Source organism: Bufo bufo, chromosome 2 (genome assembly GCF_905171765.1).
Source record: "Bufo bufo chromosome 2, aBufBuf1.1, whole genome shotgun sequence".
Taxonomy (NCBI): domain Eukaryota; kingdom Metazoa; phylum Chordata; class Amphibia; order Anura; family Bufonidae; genus Bufo; species Bufo bufo.
This window is the reverse complement of record NC_053390.1, coordinates 19488156-19505851: the sequence shown is the minus strand read 5'-3', so window position 1 is coordinate 19505851 and position 17696 is coordinate 19488156. Positions and strand designations below refer to the sequence as shown.

At 43.2% G+C, this 17696-nt stretch overlaps 1 protein-coding gene across 1 annotated transcript in view; it reads left to right on the top strand.

Moving 5' to 3' along the window:
- The window catches only part of LOC120991121, a 496450-nt gene extending 479141 nt beyond the window's left edge, over positions 1–17309 (top strand). The window contains 2 exon segments of the mRNA XM_040420010.1: positions 15235–16815; positions 16900–17309. Of these exon segments, the coding sequence (XP_040275944.1) occupies positions 15235–16815; positions 16900–17254 (1936 nt within the window). The 3' untranslated portion in view covers positions 17255–17309.
- The last annotated feature ends 387 nt before the right edge of the window (positions 17310–17696 follow it).

The following is a 17696-nucleotide window of genomic DNA, read 5'->3' as shown; positions in this document are numbered from 1 at the left end:
TTAAGGAGGAGAGGAATGGTTTGCATGGGGTAGAGGAGCTTTGGTATACACATCATTTTTAAAAGCTCACCCCCCCCCCATCCCCAGTGATAATGGATATTTCATCCAGCGCTCTATATCAACTAGAATCATTTTAATCCGTGGTGGATAGTTTAATATATACAGGGATTCTTGTCATTTCCCAATGTGGATACCCAGATACTTTATGGGTCTGGAAGCTATTTGTATTGGTACGTCTAGAGGTTGGTCTCCTTCCCTTGATGGATTGCAGCCCAAGAACAGAAGCTCCAACTTGGTTGCATTTACCTTGAAACCTGACAGGTTGCCAAACTCTGCCAAGAGCTGGAATAGGTGTTTCAAGTCTCTGTGTGGGTGTTCCAAGAAGACCAACAGGTCATCAGTGAAGAGTGCATGTTTTAGCTCTGTACTACCTATCCTGATGCCCTCTATATTGTTTCTCATTCCTAGTTTGAGGGACAATGGTTCTATTGCCAGATGAATATAAGTGGGGAAAGTGGGCAGCCCCACCTGGTGCCCTTGCACAAGCTGAAAGGGCTGGAGAGAAATCCAGCGGTATGTATTCTAGCTTGAGTGTTAGTATATAGTGCCGTAAGATATTGCCGGAATGGGCCACGGAAGCCCATGCTGTCTAATACAATTCCCATCCATCCCCAGTCTACATTGTCAAAAGCTTTCTCAGCATCAATAGTGACTATAGCTGGGGATGGATGAATCACAGGGCGCATCTTCACCTCGTCTAGGACTGTCAGAACCTTACAAATGTTTGTAACTGCAGCCCTTCCTTGTACAAAGCCTACTTGTGCTGGGGCTTTCAACCTCGGCAATATGAGTGCCAGTCTGTCAGCTAGTATTTTAGATGCTATCTTAAGGTCGACATTGATCAATGAGATTGGGCGATATGATTCTGCTAATGTAGGTTCTTTTACCAGGTTTTGGCAAAACCTTTATATGTGCCCTATTTGTTTCAGTTGGTATACCTGTAACATGCATGAATCCTGTGTATATTTCGGAGAGCGTTGGGGCTATGTCCTGGGATAATATGCAAAAGAATTCCCCTGTATCACCATCGGGTCCAGGAGCCTTACCCAATGTTTAATGGCTTTAGTGACGTCTTCTGTGGTAATTGGGGCGTTAAGTGATTCCCTGTCTAGTTCTGATAGTGTTGGTAGTGGGATGTCTTTCAACCAGTCTTTTACTCCCTCTACTGGTTTCAGAGGAGATCCGTACAGAGTGTTTTAAAAGTCTCTCAGGATCTTTTGTTTCTTTCGGGTGAGAGCTCACCCCTCCGTGTCTATCTCTAAGGGTTGGTATATTGGTCGAGGGTCTCTGTCCCTTGGCTAATCTGGCTAGTAGACTACCTGCTTTATTTCCTTAGCGAAATAAATATGCTTCTTACTGTGATTTTGATTTCCCATTGTTGAAGCCATATCTCATATTCTACATTGTCTTGTTGCCACCGTTTCTGCAAGGAAGGAGATGGGCAATTCTGGAAAGCGGTGTAAGCATCTTTCAGAGTGTCGCTCAACTGGGCGAGCTTCAGTTTGACCGAGCTTTTCCTATTGTACATGTAGGCCATTATTCTTTCTCGGAGTACCACCTTTCCCGCATCCCATAGTAGTTGAGGATTAGACATCTCCTCGTTATCATGTTTATACTCTAGCCACCAGCCTCGAGGAAGGTCCCGGAAGTCTTCATCATTGATCAAGTTAGAGGGAAATCGCCAAAGGAAGTCTTCTCCCTTAGGTATATACTCCCGGAGCATTATCGAGACCGGTAAATTATCAGAGATAACCATATCTTCTATTTTTGGCTCAGAGAAGCACACGATACTCCTATTAATTAAGATGTAGTCTAGGCATGATCATAAAAAATGGATATGCGAGAAACGCGTGTACTCCCTACCCTCAGGGTTGAATATTCGCAATGTGTCAACTAGGTCTGCATCTCTGATAAGATGGGCCAGTCTCATATCTTTAGTTCCCTGCTTATTCCCCATCCCACCCCCTTCTCCTGTCCTCCTCCTAGCTAACCACCGCCTCCTATAATTCTCATTTCGAGAGGATCCCGGGATAATGCCCTCTAAGGGTGACGAAAAATTCCACATTAGGCTCATTAGGGCCATAAATATTATATATGCTAATATCACCACCTGGAGAGGTCAGATGTAGATGTGAGATCCTCCCCACATCGTCATGGTTGTGTGTTAGCACGGTGAAAGGGAGACCACGCCGCAGCAGTGTAAGTACTCCTTCTTTTTTACCCACAGCCTCTGAACCATATACTTCCCCCACCCAGAGATGTTTCATGCGGAATAAATCACTTTCTAAAAAATAAGTCACCTGTAGGAGGGCAATGTCCACTTTCAAACGCCTAAGATGTTTCAGGACCATCATACGTTTGCTAGGGGACCTTAAACTCTTTATATTCCAAGACGCTATCTTCAAAGAACTAGTCATTAGGGAAACCTTTGTTGCGCTGAACTAATCCACCCCGTCAGAACAGAGAGCGCAATGTATCCCCTCAACTCCCCTAACTCTAACTTGTAACAATGATAGGTTGCTAATGGTAGAAGCATTTCCTGCAACCTTCGAAAGTAGAAAGATCTCTACTGGCACTATTATATCGGACTTTAATTTTTTCTAGCAGAAGGAACATTAAATATAACCATAACATGAGTGACCCCACCCATCAGCTTCCACAAAGCATAACCGTGTAAAGTACTAAGTAGATGTCACGGCCATGCCCATGACCGTGACTTCTTTACCGCATGCAGTTGCCTGCTGTTTTGTATGGGTGTTCAACCACGGGTGAGGGCCGCTTGTGTGTGGCCTCACTTGTGGTTGCCGCGGGCAACTAGTGTTGTATTTAGCAGCAGAGCAGCCTTAGCGTTGCTAGGCAGCTTGCTGCCCTGGCATGCTGTCTCACCTGACTTTCTTTATGTTAGGTGTGTGTGTTGTGTGCATGGTGTATTATGTATTGTGTGCACTTCCCCTTTATGTGTCTTTCCCTTCTGTGGTACTGGAAGGGTTAACTTCCTTCCCAATGTGTGTGTGATGTCACTGGGTGTGTCCAACCCTTGGGTGTGGCCACTTGGGCCTATATAGACCCTCTCTTTAGCAGGGCTCAGTAGGTTGTTTCAGTCTTGCTAGCTGGAGCAGCCTCCTGTCTTTTCTATCCGCCTGTGAGAGCCACCACTGTGGTCATAAGTTTAAGTTTAGCTAAGTCTGTGTGATGTTCGGTTTATGTTTTCCTCTATTATTCAGTGCTGCCATGTATCTGGGTTCCGGTGTGTGGATGAGTTTGTGCTGACTTCTGTTTGCTATTTGTGGACTTCAGCTTTCCTGCACACGGATCCAGTCAGCAGGGCTGTGGCAGGTGGCTGGAACTAGTGCAGCACCTGCCATATACATAGGCTTGCATTTGTTCCCCTTTTCCCAATAGCTTGGCCAGTGAGACTCCTGCTCCTCCGTGCCTAGGAGGAGTAGGTTGTCTTACCCTGACTCCTAGCGCAGGGACCGGACGGAGGGTGAGTTAGGGATCCGAGGTTCCTGCGCATGGGTCCTCCTACCTTTAAGGTCGGCCCATGCAGTTAGGAGTTAGGGTCAGGGTAGGGACGCTGTTAGGAGGTGACCTGCTCCCTATCCTGTTCTCCTGGCTGAGCAGCCATTACATCATCCGGCACGCACGGCTGAGGATTTCCCCCATCCCCAGCCGTGACAGTAGAATGGTAAAAGAAAAAGAAAAAAAATATCTAGTAAAAATAATAAGACATAAAGCCCCCTTCGGCTCTATCAATATCTCACTGGGAGGTGTTAGGGGCTAACTCAAATGCCGACTTTTCCGTTGGCGGGTCTTTGCAGCGCCTGCCATCAGCGTGGGCACCATCAGGTGTATAGGCAAAATCAAGACCAAACATTAAAGTTCAATTAACGGTTTCCCACCTAGTGTCCGCTTCCAATCACAATTTTCAGGTTATACTCTCGACATATTAACAGCAACAAACCCCCAGCATGTGAATATGAAGCGGAATACTTATCCAGGTGTTGCTGTTCATTAATTCTGAAGACCAGGAGTAGGAGATCCTCGTTTCTGGGCGGAGGGCATCCGGTCAGTGCTTGTGGCCATCCTATCACTCCTTTTTTTGAAGAGTTGTCGAGGTTTCTTCTGTATAGGTGCGAGCCAGGAGTGTTCCGATTCCTTGGCGGGATCCCATCAGGACGTGGGTGGCCTCTTCTGGATCGACGAAGGTTGTTGACCCATCTGGATGGAATATTTTTAAGGTGGCGGGAAATAATAAAGAGAAGCGGGTTTGGTTTTTAAAGAGTGTGGAGCAAATAGGGGCGAAAGCACGTCTGCGGTGACTCACTTTAGCAGAAAAGTCTCCAAATAATAGAATTCGGTGGCCTTGCAGTGTCACAACACCACCTCCCTGCTTGTAAGCTCGCAATATAGCTGCTTTGTCCGAATAATCTAGATACTTTACAATAACTTGACGTGTTCTGTTACCATGAGCGGATGTCGCAGATGGTCTATTCTGTCTATTGTTGGTTTCAGGTGGGACGCCTTGGCCCACCCTATGTGCCCTTTCCACCTTACAACGAGTCGATAGTCCCAGGGCTTCTGGTAGTTCATATTCATAGATGGCGGTGAGATCTCTGGCTGGGATACTCTCTGGGAGGCCAACTATGCGGAGATTACTCCGCCTTGAGTGGTTTTCGAGGTCATCTATCTTGCTCCAGAGTCTGGCATTTTCAGCCAGGGCTTTGGTGAGGTGAGCATGGGCTGACTTGTTCTCAGCTTCAACTGCTGCCACTCTGGCCTCCAACTCGTCGAGGCGTGTGGTATGTTGTGTGACCTCGGATTGCAGGGCCGAAAAGGACTGTGACACTGTGGAGGAGCTTCCTGGAGGTCAGGTAGAATGCGGGCAACAACTTGCACAGCTAGATATTTATAGTCTATGTCCAGCCTATCCCCCTCCATATCTGGAGTAGGGTTTTCTGAGTCCGTTATGACCGGGGTTTGTGAGCCTCCGTCTTCTGTTTGCGCTGCTATTTTGGCTTCTGTTCGCACCTTGCAGAGCTTTGCATTTCTTTGAGATTTTCTCCCCATGGGTATTACGAATCGGTCCATAAACCGGTGATCGGCTATTCAAATACATTTTCCTGACTGTTTGTAGTTTTGGAGCAATCAGTTTTTAGGGGATAATGCACTTTGTGGTGCTACAGGGGACGGAGCTCCTAGCACATGCTGCCTTCCATGGTGGCGCCGGAACCGGAAGTCCTGCTGGGGCTTTTTATGTTCTTTCATGAAATAAAAATAATTAAAGCTAAATAATAAATTACAAGTAAATGATTCCATTGACAAATACAACTCATGTCACAAAATACAAGTCATATAAAAATGTTACTTTTTCTGTAGTTTTGGTAGGAGTAGTGAAACATAAGTCCTCACACAGCCACAGACAAAAATATAAAAGTTTTAGGTCTTGGAATATAACAATGAAAAAAAAAAAAAAAGATTGTTAATTTAACTAGCTTAGTCATTAAGTGGTTAAAGATGTTTGGCTTTTTTTCGGTGCACTCCAGTCTCCATGATTATTAGGAAGCCCCGATGTCACATGTGATTATTGTACAGACCACAGACGTCTCAGTGATGATTACCTGCACTCACAGGACACTTCATTAGCTCCACCTTTTAATTCTTGATAGGACCCTCGTTCCCCTTAGAACATCTTGAATTCTTAGTGTAATTGACCCAACAAAGTGCAGGAAACCTTTATTATAGGTTCTGATTGATGACCTCACTCTGTCAATTCCACTGCATCCTGAAGAGGTCTATAAACCTGAGATCTGGTGTCTGTGCGGCCATTAGGCTATATAGACCGAATTGTCATGTCCGTGATTTAAGACTGAGATGTGTGCTTTACCTCATGGTAAAGCTATTTTTCTAAATGTAGATGGTGGTCATGATCAGATTCTCAGATGATCAGATTCTTAGCCCTTTGAGGTCATAGCGATTTTCCATTTTAGTTTCTGTACCTTCCCAGCATCCATCTGCTCCTTAACCCCTTAAGGACATAGGACGTACCGGTACGCCCTATTTCCCGAGTCCTTAAGGACACAGGACGTACCGGTACGTCCTAACTTAAAATCGGGATTCCGGCGCCGCGGGGGTTAATCGCAACGGGATGCCGACTGAAATCATTCAGCCGGCATCCCCTAACAACACGGGGGGGTGATTTGACCCCCCCGTATCGGCGATCGCAGAAAACCGCAGGTCAATTCAGACCTGCTGTTTTCTGCGTTTCCGGTCCATTCGGGTGTCCTGTGACCCGATGAACCGGAAAAAGACTGCAATCGGTGGCGTGATTATACACCACCAATCGCAGTCCGAAGATTTGGAGAGGCTGTGCTGGCCCTGGTGCTGAACACTGCTGTCCAGGGTGCTGATTGGTGCAGGGGAGAGAGGCGCGAGATTCAAACTTCCTGCGCTCCTCTCTCCCCTCCTCTTCCTGTTCTGCACGAGCACCCGGCAGCATCATCCAGCACCAGCTCCTGAGTCCCCCTAATCGATATCCATCACCCTCCTGCACCCATCGCCACCCAGGTAGGTTAGGGTCAGTGAGGGAGAGGCACCGTTAGGCAGGGAAAGAAGGGAAAAGTTAGTTAGGAAAAAAAAAGAAAAAGTACTTTTATTCAAAACTTTCTTTGATCCATCTATCAGACCCCAGAACCCCCCCCCCCCCCTACCGCTGATCAGCAAATTTGAACTTTTTTTTTTCCTAACACTTGCCCTTTTTTTTTTTGCCTTTTTAAGTACGCGAACACCCGTTGCCCCCACACACACGCACATATAATAAAGTTTTCCACACACGCACACATACACGCACACACACCCATGGCCCGCCGGATGTTCTCGGCCGAGGAGGCATACGCCCAGATTGCCTCCGACTCTGAGAGCCCCAGTGAGGATGAGGATGACCCCACGTTCCTTTTATCATCCGCATCCTCCTCATCATCATCTGATGACGATGAGCCGCCAGGCGGAGCCAGGGGCCCCACATGCTAGGGATCCTGTGGTCCACCCTAGTACGAGCCACCCTGGGGTTCGTACTGGTTTCCCGGCCCACCAAATAAGTCCACCGGAGCCCCCTGCCGATGAACTTAGTTGGTGTCCCCCAGTGGATTTTGAGCCTGAGATTCCGGATTTTGCTGGCAATCCTGGAATCCAGATTCCCACAGTGGGGTTTACTGAAATTGACTATTTTTTTTTTTCAGTAACCCACTGGTGAATCTGATGGTGGAGCAGACAAATCTGTACGCCCAACAGTTCGTCGCTCAAAACCCAGGCTCATTTTTGGCTAGACCCGGTGGCTGGACGCCGGTCAGTGCAGCCGAGATGAGGACATTTTGGGGCCTCGTGCTGCATATGGGTCTAGTCCAAAAACCCAGTGTCAGGCAATACTGGAGTGGGGACGTCCTATACCAGACCCCACTGTACAGTATGGTCATGACACGCTCCCGGTTTGAGGCCATCCGGAAATGTCTGCATTATTCCGATAATGCAGCATGTCCACCCCAAGGTGATCCTGCCTATGACCGGCTGTATAAGATACGGCCGGTCATCGATCACTTTGGGGCCACGTTTCAGCAGGCCTACGTACCTGGAAGGGAGGTCGCAGTTGATGAGTCTCTCGTTGCGTTCAAGGGGAGACTCAGTTTCCGCCAATATATTCCCACAAAGCGGGCGAGGTATTGCGTGAAGCTATACAAAATTTGTGAGAGTACCTCAGGGTACACTTACAAATTTTGTGTGTACGGGGGGCGAGATTCCCGTATTGAACCCCCAGAATGTCCCCCCACTCTGGGTGTTAGCGGGAAACTCGTGTGGGACCTTATGTACCCACTGCTGGATAACGGTTACCACTTGTATGTCGATAACTTTTATACCAGTATCCCCTTGTTCAGGTCCCTTGCCGCCAGATCCACATTCGCTTGTGGGACCGTGCGGAAAAATCAATACGCGGCCTCCCTGCCTACCCCCTCCAGGTACCTACCCCCAGGGGTGAGACCCGTGCACTTACTAGTGGAAACCTGTTGCTGGTCAGGTATAAGCACAAGAGGGATGTCCTTATGCTGTCCACAATCCACGGTAACAGCACCACCCCTGTCCCTGTGCGAGGTACCGCGGCAACGGTCCTCAAGCCCGATTGTATCGTCGACTACAATCGGTATATGGGAGGAGTTGATGTATCTGATCAAGTCCTCACGCCATATAACGCCATGCGCAAAACCCGGGCATGGTACAAAAAAGTTGCGGTCTACTTGGTACAGGTTGCCATGTACAACTCTTTTGTACTATCCCGAAGCGCTGGCAGCACAGGGACATTCCTCCAATTCTATGAGGCAGTCCTCAAGGTCCTGATCTTTTCGGACCGGGAAAGAGCAGGCCGGAGTACCTCGGGAACTGGAGGCGCCCGGATCGTCCCTGGCCAACACTTTCCAGGTGTGGTCCCCCATACTGGAAAGAAGGGACGAACCCAAAAAAAGTGCAGAGTGTGTCACAAGAGGGGGATACGGAAGGACACCACCACTCAATGTGACACTTGCCCCGATCATCCGGGCCTCTGCGTTATCGATTGCTTCAGGGAGTATCACACTTCCATGGAGTACTAAATTTTTATAATCCCCAACAGTCCACTAGAGAACATAATAAACTATGGCTCTCAGACTTTGGAGACACGGAAACAATTTTTGTTTCCCCAAAAAATATTAGTTTTAGTGCAGGCATCCTCAAACTGCGGCCCTCCAGATGTTGTAAAACTATAACTCCCAGCATGCCCAGACAACCTACAGCCATCAGCAGGGCATGGTGGGAATTGTAGTTTTACAACATCTGGAGGGCCGCAGTTTTAGGATGCCTGCTTAGTGTCTCCAAAGTCTGAGAGCCATACATATTGGGCATCGTCGCGTGCGTAAAAGTCGTCGCTATAAAAATAACTTTTGACCAAATGCCTCAGATGAACGGTGTTAAAAATATAAAATAAAAACGGTGCCAAAACACCAATTTTTAAGCAAGGGTTAACAGCCAAACAAAACTAAATATTTATTGCCCCGATTCTGTAGTTTGCAGAAACACCCCATATGTGGTCGTAAATGGCTATATAGCCGCACGGCAGGGCATAGAACGAAGGGAACTCCATATGGTTTCTGGAAGGCAGATTTTGATGGACAGTTTTTTTTTTTGACACCATGTCCCATTAGAAGCCCCCCTGATGTAGCCTAGACTAGAAACTCCAAAAAAGTGACCCCATCTAAGAAACTACACCCCTCAAGGTATTCAAAAGTTACTTTACAAACTATGTTAACCCTTTAGGTGTTCAACAAAACTAAATAGCGAATGTAGAAACAATTTTAGAATTTCATTTTTTTGTTACATTGCCTCAAAAAAGAGTAATATAGAGCAACCAAAAATCAAATTTACCTCTAAAATAGTCCCAAAACAACAACCAGCTTATCCCGTAGTTTCCTAGATGGGGTCACTTTTATGGAGTTTCTACTCTAGGGGTGCATCAGGGGGGTTGAAAGGGTACATGGTGTAAATAAACCAGTCCAGCAAAATCTGCCTTCCAACAACCATATGACGTTCCCCTTCTTCTATGTCCTGCCGTTTAGCCAAATAGTAGTTTACGACCACATATGGGGTGTTTCTGCAAACTACAGAATCAGGGCAACCCATTTTGAGTTTTGTTTGGCTGTTAACCCATTTTTTCCAGTAATAAAGTAAGGGTCAAAAAATGGAAAATTTTCCAAAAATAGAAATTTCAAAATTGTTTCTCCATCTGCCATTAACTCTTGTGGAACACCTAAAGGGTTAACAAAGTTTGTAAACCCAGTTTTGAATACCTTGAGGGGTGTACTTTCTTAGATGGAGTCACTTTTTTGAAATTTCTATTCTAGGGGTGCAACGGGGGGCTTCAAATGGGACATGGTATAAACAAAACCATTCCTGCAAAATCTGCCTTCCAAAACCCATATGGCGTTCCCCTCCTTCTATGTGCTCCCGTTCGGCCAAACAGTAGTTTTACGACCACATATGGGGTGTTTTTGCAAACTACAGAATCAGGGCAACCCATATTGAGTTTTGTTTGGCAGTTAACCCTTGTTTTACTCCTGGAAAAAATTGATTATATTGGAAAATTTTCCAAAAAATAGAAATTTTGAAATTGTTTCTCAATCTGCCATTAACTCTTGTGGAAGACCTAAAGGGTTAATAAAGTTTGAAAAAACAGTTTTGAATACCTTGAGGGGTGTAGTTTCTAGAATGGGTCATTTCTGGGAGGTTTCTATTATCTAAGCCTCACAATCTGACTTCAAACCTGAACTGGTCCATAAAAAGATTTTGGGATTTTGAAGATTTCTGAAAAATTTCAAAATTTGCTTCTAAACTTCTAAGCCTTGTAACATCCCCAAAAAATAAAATATCATTCCCAAAATGCTACAAACATGAAGTAGACATATGGGGAATGTAAAGTCATCACAATTTTTGGGGGTATTACTATGTATTACAGAAGTAGAGAAACTGAAACTTTGAAATTTGCTAATTTTTCTAAATTTTTGGTAAAAATTGTATTTTTTTATGCAAAAAAATTAACTTTTTTGACCCAATTTTAGCAGTGTCATGAAGTACAATATGTGACGAAAAAACGGCCTGGGTAAGTCAAAGCGTTTTAACCCCTTAAGGACACAGCCTTTTTACACCTTAGGACCAGGCCATTTTTTGAAAATCTGACCAGAGTCCCTTTAAGTGCTGATAACTTTAAAACGCTTTGACTTATCCAGGCCATTCTGAGATTGTTTTTTCGTCACATATTGTACTTCATGACACTGGTAAAACGGAGTCAAAAAAAAAATTTTTTTTGCACCAAAAAATACCTAATTTAACAAAAATTTGGAAAAATTTGCAAATTTCAAAGTTTCAGTTTCTCTACTTCTGTAATACATAGTAATACCCCCAAAAATTGTGATGACTTTACATTCCCCATATGTCTACTTCATGTTTGAATTGTTTTGGGAATGATATTTTATTTTTTGGGGAAGTTATAAGGCTTAGAAGTTTAGAAGCAAATCTTGAAATTTTTCTGAAATTTACAAAAACTCAATTTTTAGGGACCAGTTCAGGTCTCAAGTCACTTTGCGAGGCTTACATTATAGAAACCACCCAAAAATGACCCCATCTAAGAAACTACACCCCTCAAGGTATTCAAAACTGATTTTGCATACGTTGTTAACCCTTTAGGTGTTGCACAAGAGTTATTGGCAAATGGGGAGCAAATTTGAGAATTTCATTTTTTTGTCTAATTTTTCATTTTAACCCATTTTTTCCACTAACAAACCAAGGGTTAACAGCCAAACAAGACTGTATCTTTATTGCCCTGACTCTGCCGTTTACAGAAACACCCAATATGTGGCCGTAAACTACTGTACGGCCACACAGCGGGGCGTAGAGGGAAAGGTGCGCCGTATGGTTTTTGGAAGGCTGATTTTTATGGACTGGTTTATTTACACCATGTCCCATTTGAAGCCCCCCTGATGCACCCCTAGAGTAGAAACTCCATAAAAGTGACCCCATCTAAGAAACTACACCCCTCAAGGTATTCAAAACTGATTTTACATACGTCGTTAACCCTTTAGGTGTTGCACAAGAGTTATTGGCAAATGGCGATGAAATTTGAGAATTTCATTTTGTTGCCTAATTTTCCATTTTAACCCATTTTTTCCACTAACAAAGCAAGGGTTAACAGCCAAACAAGACTGTATCTTTATTGCCCTGACTCTGCTGTTTACAGAAACACACAATATGTGGCCGTAAACTACTGTACGGGCACACAGCGGGGCGTAGAGTGAAAGGTGCGCCGTTTGGTTTTTGAAGGGCTGATTTTGCTGGACTGTTTTTTTGGCACCATGTCCCATTTGAAGCCCCCCTGATGCACCCCTAGATTATAAACTCCATAAAAGTGACCCCATCTAAGAAACTACACCCCTCAAGGTATTCAAAACAGATTTTACAAACTTTGTTAACCCTTTAGGTGTTGCACAAGATTTAATGGAAAATAGAGATACAATTTCAAAATTTCACTTTTTTGGCAGATTTTCCATTTTAATATTTTTTTCCCAGTTACAAAGCAAGGGTTAACAGCCAAACAAAACTCATTATTTATGGCCCTGATTCTGTAGTTTACAGAAACACCCCATATGTGGTCGTAAACCGCTGTACGGGCACACGGCAGGGCGCAGAAGGAAAGGAACACCATATGGTTTTTGGAAGGCAGGTTTTGCTGGACTGTTTTTTTTTACACCATGTCCCATTTGAAGCCCCCCTGATGCACCCCTAGAGTAGAAACTCCAAAAAAGTGACCCCATTTTAGAAACTACGGGATAGGGTGGCAGTTTTGTTGGTACTAGTTTAGGGTACATATGATTTTTGGTTGCTCTATATTACACTTTTTGTGCGGCAAGGTAACAAGAAATAGCTTTTTTGGCACCGTTTTTTTTTTGTTATTTACAACATTCATCTGACAGGTTAGATCATGTGGTAATTTTATAGAGCAGGTTGTCACGGACGCGGCGATACCCAATATGTATACAATTTTTTTTATTTATGTAAGTTTTACACAATGATTTCATTTTTAAAACCAAAAAAATGTTTTAGTGTCTCCATAGTCTAAGAGCCATAGTTTTTTCAGTTTTTAGGCTATTATCTTAAGTAGGGTCTCATTTTTTGCGGGATGAGATGACGGTTTGATTGGCATCTATTTTGGGGTGCATATGACTTTTTGATTGCTTGCTATTACACTTTTTGTGACGTAAGATGACAAAAAATGGCTTTTTTTACACCGTTTTTTTTTTTTTTTTTTTACGGTGGTTATCTGAGGGGTTAGATCATGTGATATTTTTATAGAGCCGGGCGATACGGACGCGGCGATACCTAATATGTATACTTTTTTTTTATTTATGTAAGTTTTACACAATGATTTCATTTTTGAAACAAAAAAAATGATGTTTTAGTGTCTCCATAGTCTGAGAGCCATAGTTTTTTCAGTTTTTGGGCGATTATCTTGGGTAGGGTATGATTTTTGCGGGATGAGATGACGGTTTGATTGTTACAATTTTGGCGTACATGCGACTTTTTTGATCACTTTTATTACCTTTTTTGGGAAGTAAGGTGGGCAAAATTTCAATTTCATCATAGTTTTTTATTTTTTATTTTTATGGTGTTCACCGTTCGGGTAAAGTAACATGACCGTTTTATAGATCAGGTCGTTACGGACGCGGCGATACCAAACATGTGTAGGGAATTTTATTTTTTTCATTTTTTATCAGTGATAAATGTGTTTTTTGATTTTTACTTTTTTTTCACTTTTATTCACTTTTTTTTTTGACCCAGACCCACTTGGTTCTTGAAGATCCAGTGGGTCTGATGTCTGTATAATACAGTACAGAACAATATATATTGTACTGCACTGTATTTTACTTACACTGAACAGATCTATGCTTTCAGCACAGATCTGTTCAGCACCATGGACAGCAGGACGCCTGAGAGGCGTCCTGTTGCCATGGGAACCTTCCCCGTCTGCTCAGAACTTCGCAGACGGGGAAGGGTAAGGAGGGGATCTGTCGGGGGGCTGTCTGGGGGCTCTCTCCCTCTCCATCGGGGGGCTGCAAAGGCACAGCAGCCCCCCGATGGGAGAGGGAGGGAGCTCCCTCTTACTGTTAACTTTTTCCATACAGCGGTCCGTACGGACCGCTGTATGGAAAGGGTTAAACGGCTGACATCGCATCACCGATGTCAGCCGTTTATACCAGGGTGCCAGCAATGTGCTGGCACCCTGGTATACCCACTCTACACCAACGATTATTCCATGGGAGGCGGGCGGGGGATCGCGATCCCGCCTGCCGCACCGCCCGCCTCCCGCACCGCCCCCACCGCCCGCAACACCCCCCCTGCACCTCCCACCGGGCTAAAATCATTCAGAGGTGCAGGGGGGGTGATAAAAATATATTTTCGGCACACTAAAGTTTCTGATCGCCGCGGTCAGGGACCGCAGCGATCAGAAACTGCATAAAGCGCAACAAACCGCAGGTCTGAATTGACCTGCGGTTTGCCGCGATCGCCGACATGGGGGGGTCACGGGACCCCCCCGCGCATTTAGCCTAGGTGCCTGCTCAATGATTTGAGCAGGCACCGGGTTCCGATCACTGCCGGCCGGGCGGCAGTGATCGGAACAACACATGACGTACCGGTACGTCATGTGTCCTTAAGTACCAGGACATCATGACGTACCGGTACGTCATGTGTCCTTAAGAGGTTAAAGTTATCAGCACTTAAAGTGACACTGGTCAGATTTGCAAAAAATGGCCTGGTCCTTAAGGTGAAATAGGGCTGTGTCCTTAAGGGGTTAAGTAACATGCTCCTTTCAGTGTACCTCCTCCCCCGCTTCTGCTGTCTCATACAAGCTTAGTCCAGGCTGCAGTAAAATAACAGCAGAAGGAATTAGGAGGTGTAATTACACACTGAACCTGCTGCTGGAGGAAGGAGGATCTCTCACACCAGAACCAGGGAAACTGCATCTTGTACTGAGCAGTGTGTGTTTTTCAGCAGCAGGTACACAAAAAGGACCATTAATGATGCTGACATAATCATTATCCAAGTCACGCCTCAAGACCTGTTTAAAAAGTCGGACATTAACTTATAGGATAGCTACCTTACATCTGGTGGCATTAGAGGCAGAGCTGGTTTATACGTTTATACCATATATCCAATTACAGCCTAATAGTAATGTTCTAGGTTTGTCCACTGAATAGTTTGAAAAATAATCACAAATTCTAATGTGTTTTTTTTTTTCACAGAGCATTCCAGTAAAAATATTAAGGGCAAAGCTGTATTATCACTAAATTATAAAGAAGAAGCTGAAGATATCATTCAGTGCTCCTCAGGAGAAAACATCATTACCCTTAGTGTACACCCAGGACTTCAAAGTACAGATCTATTATATAATCCCCCTCATCATGAGGGACCTTCCCCTGACCAATTACAGATTGTTACCAAAAATACAGGTCAGAAAGGGAATAAAAAGTTTCAGGGTGGTAAACAGTTTATAGAAGAATCAAGACTTTCTACACACAGAAGAATTCACACAGCAGAGCAGCTATACTCCTGTTTAGAATGTGGGAAATGTTTTACAAAAACATCATATCTTATTCAACATAAGAGAATTCACACAGGAGAGAAGCCATATTCATGTTCAGAATGTGGGAAATGTTTTACACAAAAAACAGATCTTGTTATACATGAGAGAAGTCACACAGGAGAGAAGCCATATTCATGTTCAGAATGTGGGAAATGTTTTACAAAGAGATCACATCTTGTTACACATGAGAGAAGTCACACAGGAGAGAAGCCATATTCATGTTCAGAATGTGGGAAATGTTTTACACAAAAATCAGATCTTGTTAGACATGATAGATGTCACACAGGAGAGAAACCATATTCCTGTTCAGAATGTGGGAAATGTTTTACACAAAAATCTGATCTTGTTAGACATGAGCGAAATCACACAGGAGAGAAGCCATATTCATGTTCAGAATGTGGGAAATGTTTTAGAGATAACTCAAATCTTGTTAGACATAGGACTAGTCACACAGGAGAGAAGCCATATTCCTGTTCAGAATGTGGGAAATGTTTTACACAAAAATCAGATCTTGTTAGACATGAGCGAAATCACACAGGAGAGAAGCCATACTCCTGTTTAGAATGTGGGAAATGTTTTACAAAAAAATCATGTCTTGTTAAACATAATAGATGTCATACAGGAGAAAAGCCGTATTCGTGTTTAGAATGTGGGAAATGTTTTAAAGTTAAATCAAGTCTTGTTCAACATAAGAGAATTCACACAGGAGAGAAACCATATTCGTGTTCAGAATGTGGGAAATGTTTTTCAGATAAATCAAATCTTGTTAGACATAGGATTAGTCACACAGGAGAGACACCATATTCATGTTCAGAATGTGGGAAATGTTTCACAGATAAATCAAATCTTGTTAAACATAAGAGAATTCACACATGAGAGAAGTCATATTCCTGTTCAGAATGTGGGAACTGTTTTGCATATAAATCACATCTTATTGAACATTGGAAAAGTCACACAGGAGAGAAGCCATTTTCATGTACAGAATGTGGGAAATGTTTTACAAAGAGATCATATCTGGTTACACATGAGAGAAATCACACAGGAGAGAAGCCATATTCATGTTCAGAATGTGGGAAATGTTTTAGAGATAACTCAAATCTTGTTAGACATAGGACTAGTCACACAGGAGAGAAGCCATATTCCTGTTCAGAATGTGGGAAATGTTTTACACAAAAATCAGATCTTGTTAGACATGAGCGAAATCACACAGGAGAGAAGCCATACTCCTGTTTAGAATGTGGGAAATGTTTTACAAAAAAATCATGTCTTGTTAAACATAATAGATGTCATACAGGAGAAAAGCCGTATTCGTGTTTAGAATGTGGGAAATGTTTTAAAGTTAAATCAAGTCTTGTTCAACATAAGAGAATTCACACAGGAGAGAAACCATATTCGTGTTCAGAATGTGGGAAATGTTTTTCAGATAAATCAAATCTTGTTAGACATAGGATTAGTCACACAGGAGAGACACCATATTCATGTTCAGAATGTGGGAAATGTTTCACAGATAAATCAAATCTTGTTAAACATAAGAGAATTCACACATGAGAGAAGTCATATTCCTGTTCAGAATGTGGGAACTGTTTTGCATATAAATCACATCTTATTGAACATTGGAAAAGTCACACAGGAGAGAAGCCATTTTCATGTACAGAATGTGGGAAATGTTTTACAAAGAGATCATATCTTGTTACACATGAGAGAAATCACACAGGAGAGAAGCCATATTCATGTTCAGAATGTGGAAAATGTTTTATAGATAAGTCAAGTCTTGTTATACATGATAGAACTCACACAAAAAAGAAACCATATTTGTGTTCAGAATGTGGGAAATGTTTTACAAAGAGATCAAATCTTGTTGTACATGAGAGAAGTCACACAGGAGAGAAGCCATATTCATGTTTAGAATGTGAGAAATGTTTTACACATAAATCATGTCTTGTTAGACATCAGAGAAGTCACACAGGGGAGAAGCCATTTTGATATTTTTTTTAATGTTTTGTAAGAAGGAACAAAAATTCTTAAACTTAGCAGATCAAGATAAACTATAATGTTTTTTAGATTTGGCAAATGCAATAAGAGTAAAATAGCATTTTAAATCCATCTTATTCACAGAAGTTAAGTTTTGGGCTATATGGCAACAAGTATCACATGCTGCGAGTCTCAGAACAGTCTCAAAACGTGTCTGAAACTTGCTGTCATGCAGCTATTTTAGAGCTGAGATTTGGCAGTTGAAATACCTGCCAAACTGCACAAGTTGTATTTGACCATGACTTGCATTGTGTTCTATCATGGAAAAGTCACATATGACCTGCAACCAAGAAGAATCCAAGTGTTGAAATTTATGTGATTGTCATGACATGTAGTGTGTCACATTATGAACCCATTGACAGTCATTCTATGTAGTGTCATAATGCAACATATC